The following is a 7,738-nucleotide window of genomic DNA, read 5'->3' on the forward strand; positions in this document are numbered from 1 at the left end:
ACTTAACAAAATATTAATTAAATATTAAAAAATACAGTATTGTTAAAATTAAAATAAGATTAAATTAACGAATATTAAACAAAAGTGATGTAGAGATACCACGCACTTGTATATCAATGACATAATACATGTAACGGAGGAGTGAATGAAAAGAACCGAGTGAAGTTAATTAAGTTGGAAGAAAGAAAGTGTGCGTTATAATCGAGAAAATGCGACTATTGTATTAATCTTTAAAATATTGGTATTAAATCTGTCGACTCCTGTAAATCAGGTTATCCAATAAGAATAAAATACAATACAGTACCAATATAGTCCTATCGTTGAAAAAATTTGCTTATTTTTGCTCACCTTGAGTTTTGCTTAGTAGAAATGGCTAAAAAGTGCTCAAAATACTTACGGAAATACAGTATTACAGCACCACCTGTATTGGATGACCACCTGTCTAAAAGACCACCAACCGTGGGTGGTCACCATAGACAGGTTTTGCTATATTTATATATAATAATGAAGGGGGTCAAAGGAGAAAACATTCCTTAAATGGGTTTTTTTAAATCCCTTTCAAGAAACCCCTTGGGAACCACTGCTCTAGACCAAGACTACTAAACTGTGTAGGCACACTGTTCTGTTCCACCTTAAGTGGTGTAATATCCAAATTCACACAAGTTGGCTGTAAAGGGAATTGGTGTGTTCAGAGGGCAAGTCATTAGTCACTTAGACTTTCTTTATGCTTTAAAGCTTAGAGAAAGTTTAGAGAGATAGAACTAATTGTGTCTGCTAGGTTTGAAGACCTTTCCTTGTGTTCTTTTTTTAGTCTTCTCCCTCATACTTTATTTTCTATCCCATTATTTTCCCATCTTACCAGGCTCCATATGGTATTGTCTTTTTTTTAATGTTTTCTAAGTTTACAAGGTCTGCTACAACCAAGCATATAAAACAACAACATTGGTGGTTGGTTATGGGTTGACCCCAAACAATGGGTCAGCCATGCAGTTTTTTCTGGATTTTCTTTGCATGTCTGATATTCAAATACGGGCAAGTTTCCCATAGAATTTCCACCTGATTTCTAATACAGTTGTATACAATTATCAAATATATTACACACTTATTTTTATTTAAATTTTTAAATAATAAAAGGAAATAAATTTTTTTCTCTTTGCAGATAAATGTGTAACGTAATTTTTAATTCTGTTTGAGAGGAAAGATGAGGTAATATTTTCTGAATTCTTTTCATTCTAAATGTAAATTTTATCTTAATTATTCTCATTTCCTTAAAATAATTAACTTCTTTTGTCCTTAAAATCTAAAAACAAAACACACTTTTGCATCCTTCGGACACAGGAAAATGCCAAGGTTGTTTTGTTAAAATGACAAAGTACAGAATGTTCAAATTTCTGCTTGTCTGTTTAATTTAACAAAATGTATTAGAACCAACTAAACTTATAAGTCCCAAAATGTTTTGTTTGTCACTTAAAAATGAATGGATTAAGAATAATTTGATGTTCCATTCATTGGGAACAAACAAATGAAAAACAAAACATTACAACTCATCTGCTTTGCATTAGTCTGACAAAGGAGGAGGAGCACAATACACACTATTTATTATGAGTAAATGTATAAAGTAGCATGTGTTGTTCTCTTTGTGTTTCTTTAAAAACTTACATGTTTTCTCAATCCAATTAATCCTGTTTTTTGTATACAGGATTAGTCAGTTGACATTTTTCCATTCATCTTTGATAACTGAGCATTTGCTTCAGTGCTTGAGCCAGAGGATGACTGAAATTAAGTTATTGGATAGATAGTACCCAAGCTTAAGGTTGTCATTAATTAATATATAAACAAGTGTTTTGCTTGCAAGTTGAATTATAGGTTGCTATTTGCCATTTAAGGCAGTGTTTTTCAACTAACCTGTTTACTCAATCCACCTGTGGACTGGCAAAATAGGAATAATATTTTGCCGACCAGCATAAGACTAAAGATAAATTTTCCTAAATTTAAACTTGGATGTGGATGATGCATGCAACTGCCATAACTGGCCATAATAAGACACTAGTTTCTATGTATTGCAATGGTGTTGCTTTCCCTCCCACATGATCAATCACTCAAGTTGCATGCAGCCTCAATAAAATAAGAATGTCACCAATAAGTGAGCTGACACAATACTGCAACACCTCCTAAGTATAACAGTAAGGGGTGTACAAAATTTTTCGTGGACTCAAGGTTGAAGAACAGTGATTTCAGACATATGACTAGTCCTTATGCCATCTCTGTTTGGCATACTCTTTATGATTACATACTAATTTTAAATTTAAATTTCCATATAGTAATAAGGCCTTTGAAATTGGAGGATGTAATCAATTATGTGCTCAGTATGTACAACTTTAATTGAATATAGTGTCTAGCTGTAGCTGACAGACCTTTCGTCAGCTACTGCTGCATCAACACTGCATTGTATGGCACTTTTTTATTAATAGTGTATGAGTAATTACTTCTCTGATTATTTTAAAAAGATTAATGAATAGAAATACTGAAGGACAAAAGAAATATTTATATTTCTGTAGTTTTTGTAGTAGGAGTTACAGTTCTGTACTCCTTCTTTTCTGAAGGAGTATAGAACTGTAACTCCTACTTAATCTTAAAAGTTTGAACAATGAACTAACAAGCAGACAACTTCAGTGACACTATATAATACTCTGAAACCTAGAAAATGTCAAATGCCCTTTGCTATAGGTACTTCAATCACACTTTCTCTTCTTTTATAACACTTCCTTGTCATTGATATTAAGTACATCAATGGATTTGGAATTTAAAGAACTAAACAACATAAAAATATAGACTTTTTAACACATTTGTATGCCCAAGTTTATTCATGTAACATAATATTTTTTCATAATTAAGATAGCTGAAAAATACTCATTTATTTTAATCCAGGGTGCTATTTGTGTACATATGTATAGTTCATTTTGTTTTTGTCTGTGGACACCCACTTGGCAACATCTCCACCACATTTGTGGACAACTGGTCTAGCTACTGGTTCTTAAGACTGATGGTTAATATTTTAGGATATGCGACCGTGCTAGTTCCTGGAGCTATTATTATTTTTATGATTAAAAGATCAAATTATCTGGATAGAAAAGGTTAGTTCATGTTTGATTTTTAAATTTATTTTTTAAATATTATTATTTTTCTTGTACTAATCAAATTTTATATTATATATCTATATGAAAAGTTTCCTAGCTGATATAGTCTCTATTTTAAGATGATAAAATTCCTGAAATTACACTCATTATATGAGAAATGCAACTGTACAAAACACAAATTTTAGGAGTTAAGAATATTTTGTAATTTTTGTAGAACTTGTAAAATTCATACCCATGAAGATAACTGAAAAACAGAGATAGCTACAGTTACAAAAGCGATATATAGTTATAGTAAAATAGCACTACTAAGTGAGACCACTTGCAGTGCCTGCGGTAAAATTTGGAAGTTAGTGTTCCCATCTCAAAAATGATGTGCAATATGGAGAAAAGTTGACTACTGAGTTGTAGAATATGACTGATTTAGTATGAAAGAGTGTCGTATATGAATATCATGACTATAAAGCAAGAAATGCTAATTTGTTGGTATTTGATTCTGTCAATACTACATCACTAATTACATTGGAAAGAATGGGAAGTGAAACCATGTGTGAGATGTAGTGAACTATTCCAATGAGTAACAAGAAGCTCTGTCCTGGATAAAAATATGCATTTCCTATTCTGTTCCTATTTCTCATAATTGTTGCTCTTTGAGGCATTTAGTGATGTAGCATCAATAGGAATTGAATAGAAGCAAATTAGCATTTCATGCTTTCTATTCTGCTATTCATGTATACTGGGTATCCTTTTGTACTAAATTGGTCATATTCTATAGTTTTATAACTGATCTTTTCTTGTGTTGCACATTGTTTTTGTGACAGGAAGTTCTGAGCTTTACCATTAGGGATGCCACAAGAAGTCTCGACTTGTACTGGTAATATATGCCATATTTTCGGGACTGTATACCATAATGTTAAAAAACAAAATATTTATAAAATGTTTAGTTTGATGGATGTTAGGCTGCAGTGAAAACGTTTAAAATAATCTTAAACTTTCAAAAAATGAATAATAGTGAGCATTGAACCATTAAATAAAGTTTTATGGTTAGTCCTTTGCTGTGTATGATTACCATATGTATACACAGCAAAAGACTAACCTTTCTTCCTCATTCAAAATCTTCTGAATCACTGGCTTAACTATTGGAGACAAACAGTTGTCATTTTTGCCTCTAACAATTTGTTATTTACACCTACTTCTTCCAATTCTTCTTCTCCTGAAAAATTACAGGTCAAATAGGGCCTTAGCTCACCTGACCTCTCCTGAAATCTTAGTGTACAAAATTTATGATCTGAGAACTGAAAGAACATTGGAAAACTCTAGAATGGATGCTAATTAAATTAATTATGTCCTGATGTACAGAAATATGATGTCTTTCTCTCCCCTTCCTTTACAACCAGTAGCCATGGGAGAGTAATTTACATGATTGTCTTAAAAAGTAACAACTGTATTTATTACATATGGACTGCACTTTTACAATGGGGTTTGCAGACCAATACATGGAATTGAATCCAAACTCAAACACAGCCAAGTGGCATGATTGACTTTAAGGTGGTCGAAAGCACTTAAATGTTTTATTGTTTGATAGCCACATTTATGTTATAATCATTAGTTTTTCTTTGATAAGCTGCAGCTTAACATCCTGAAAATACTCAGTAAACAATACTAGTATCAGATGTTTGAATGAAGAGTTTAATGTGTGTAGCAGATTTGGTGATTTCACAAACCAGCTGTTTTTGTTGTTCTATGTCTGAGAAACACTTAAAGCTTGATGTTTATTTACTACAGACTCAAGAGAGAACATTTGAAACTCTTTGCTAGTATCTCTGAGCCTATTTCTTAAATAAACTTTTCATTTGATCATCGGTGAGTGTGTATAAATAATTTCAGTATCTCAGCCTGGAAACTTTTCCAATGTAAGTTTGAATTCTTCAACAAAATCATATTTATTTCCAATATTTTTACAGATAAATCCTGCATTCAAAAATGCCTACAACTGTGTATTTATGGAACTCCAGAAGACAGGTCCAGCACCGAAAATGTGCAGACTAAACTTACCTTTTCAAATGGTGAGAAAAGCACATATCAAGAAGCCTTCCAGTTACTTTTTTGTTTCTTTGGACTTCAGATATCGTATTTGACATGGGGAGTTCTTCAAGAGAAGATCATGACTCAAAAATACAAAGATGTTTTGGGAGAAACTCAGATATTTACAGATTCTCAGTTTCTGGTTTTTGTCAATAGAGTTTTGGCATTTATTTTTTCTGGTGTGTATATATTAATTTCTAAGCAACCTCATCATGTTGCTCCTCTATACAAATATTCTTATTGCTCGTTTTCCAATATAATGAGTAGCTGGTGTCAATATGAAGCTCTGAAATTTGTTAGCTTTCCAATACAGATTCTGGCTAAGGCTTCAAAGATCATTCCTGTGATGCTGATGGGGAAGGTGGTGTCGAAGAAGACATATAGTTTGCATGAGTATGCCTCGGCAGTGATGATTTCAGTAGGAATGGTCCTCTTTCTACTCTCACAGGGAGAACAGCTTGACAGAGGCACGGTCACTTCCTTTTCCGGCTTTGTCATATTGGTAGGTTATATGTTGTTCGACAGCTTCACTTCCAACTGGCAGGGCAAGCTTTTTAATCAGTATCACATGTCTTCAGTTCAGATGATGTGTGGAGTCAATCTGTTTTCCTGCATCTTTACGTCCGTATCACTGTTGCAGCAAGGTGCATTTTACAGATCAGTCTCCTTTATGTTTCAGTTTTCTCAATTTTTTATGGACTGTGTGCTGTTGTCTATCTGTTCTGCCATGGGGCAACTGTTCATATTTTACACCATATCTCAGTTTGGACCAGTGGCATTTGTCATCATGATGACCGTAAGACAAGCCATTGCCATATTATTGTCTTGCCTGATCTACCAGCATCCCTTAAATATAGAGGGTGGAATTGGCATCACCATTGTTTTTTCAGCAACTTTTTTTAAAGTTTATTATAATCGTAAAATTAAGTTAGCCAAGCAGGCGCAGAAAATGAAGAAAGATCTGTTAAACGGACAAGCAGTTTAAATTGTTAAACAATGTAATTTTATATCAGGACGAGATTTTATGCTTTTATTTTACTGTTTGCAAAGAACAGTTAAGATTTTAATGTATAGAAATGAAAAGAGACTATTTCTGTGAGGATCCTCTTCCCGTTTTTTACCTAAAGTAAATTTTAGCTGCTGTTACAAATAGCAATACATTTAAACTGTTGTTTTATTTTTTATTTATTTGATATTTTCACCGAGTAGAATTTAGAACTTGGAGAACTCTGATTTGATAAAGTTTGGAGATAAACGTGATGCACAGAATTTGCCTATTAACTTATATGGTGCGCACATCTGTATATTTTAATTACTGAACTAGTCTGTCATGTTCGAAATTAGAAGTAAATTTCTGATTGTGTAAAAATTGTTTTGCGTTGCAGCTTAAAAACTTAAAGCAATATCTGAGTAATTGCATTGAAATGGCTTGTATTTCAGTTGAAATTTGACCATGCATTGATGGTCTTATATATTGCTTAGTCAAGAAATCTCAGCTTTGTTCTTTTATGTTTTGTACTGTTTTAAGGTTTGTGCAACTTAAAAAGTATAGGTAGCACAATAGTTGGTTAACTAGGATATAAGCACTAGGTTTTTTGTTAAATTGCTTTCAATGAAGCAATAATCACAAACCATTCTTAAACTATATCTTTGTTAATTGATTTTTGAGCCACCCTATGTATAACTGACAGTGTCTATTTATATTCGCGCACAAGATTTTGCAAATTGATAAAAAAAAAATTAATTTTAATAATCAAGTATAAATGCTGTTATATTAACCCAAATGTTGAAACTACTGTTTGATAANTGGTGCTCTAAGACATTTTTATTTCAAATATAAACATCCATTAATCCAATTTTTGATTAAAGTCAAATGAGCTGCTGGATTATATTGGATTATACAGGTAATACTACTACTATTTAATAATTAAATATTAAGTAATTTTGCCTAGAGTTTGCATTAGGCACTATCTCTTGATAAATTTAATAATTATAAATAAATTTGTTTAATTTATTTATACATTGGTGCTGTAAATAACTAGTATGGTTATATCTAAATTATGAACAATTCTGGAGGCAAAGATCAGTCTGAGTAGCGTAACTGGTGATGCATCCTCAAGATGAGCAGGAGTTGAAGGTTCAAGTCTCTCTCCGGGCCAATTCTTTTCTTGCAGAACTTCTAAAATTAAAAGTTAAATATTAATTTATTAGGCTGCAATTTGAAAAAATTGTATATATATAAATTCCCACTGTTGTCTGTCTGTCGTTCCTTAATCTTCAATGGAGTTAGATAGATGAAAGCCAAGAACAAGTATGGATAGCTTAGGGGCAGAGACCCTGATTAACTATATATGAACTTTTGATGCATACTGAAAGTCCGTTATTTCAATTAAAAAATTTCCCTTGAAAGGAGTTAGATACATGACTGGCATGATTCTATTATTAACAGGAAATGTATTGTGTACAGGGGCAAGACACTACTAATATGAGATGGAGAGCATATAATTTAAATTAAATAA

The 7,738-nt window shown here is 32.3% G+C and overlaps 1 protein-coding gene across 1 annotated transcript; it reads left to right on the plus strand.

Moving 5' to 3' along the window:
- The first annotated feature begins 1,158 nt into the window (after positions 1-1,158).
- LOC111615358 (adenosine 3'-phospho 5'-phosphosulfate transporter 1-like) lies at positions 1,159-7,014 on the plus strand. Its single transcript, XM_023356777.1, has 3 exons — positions 1,159-1,206; positions 2,929-3,134; positions 5,099-7,014. Exons 1-3 carry the CDS (start codon positions 1,202-1,204, stop codon positions 6,202-6,204), a joined length of 1,317 nt encoding a protein of 438 aa, XP_023212545.1. The 5' UTR covers positions 1,159-1,201; the 3' UTR covers positions 6,205-7,014.
- The last annotated feature ends 724 nt before the right edge of the window (positions 7,015-7,738 follow it).

The sequence above is a fragment of the Centruroides sculpturatus genome, unplaced genomic scaffold (genome assembly GCF_000671375.1).
Source record: "Centruroides sculpturatus isolate CEXI.00-Female unplaced genomic scaffold, Cexi_2.0 scaffold2394, whole genome shotgun sequence".
Classification (NCBI taxonomy): Eukaryota; Metazoa; Arthropoda; class Arachnida; order Scorpiones; family Buthidae; genus Centruroides; species Centruroides sculpturatus.

What these genes read in the sequence shown, in the direction of transcription:
- LOC111615358 (XM_023356777.1), top strand. An exon ending in AAATTATCTGGATAGAAAAG is followed by an intron (nt 3,135 to 5,098) that starts GTTAGTTCATGT and finishes ATATTTTTACAG; the next exon opens with ATAAATCCTGCATTCAAAAA.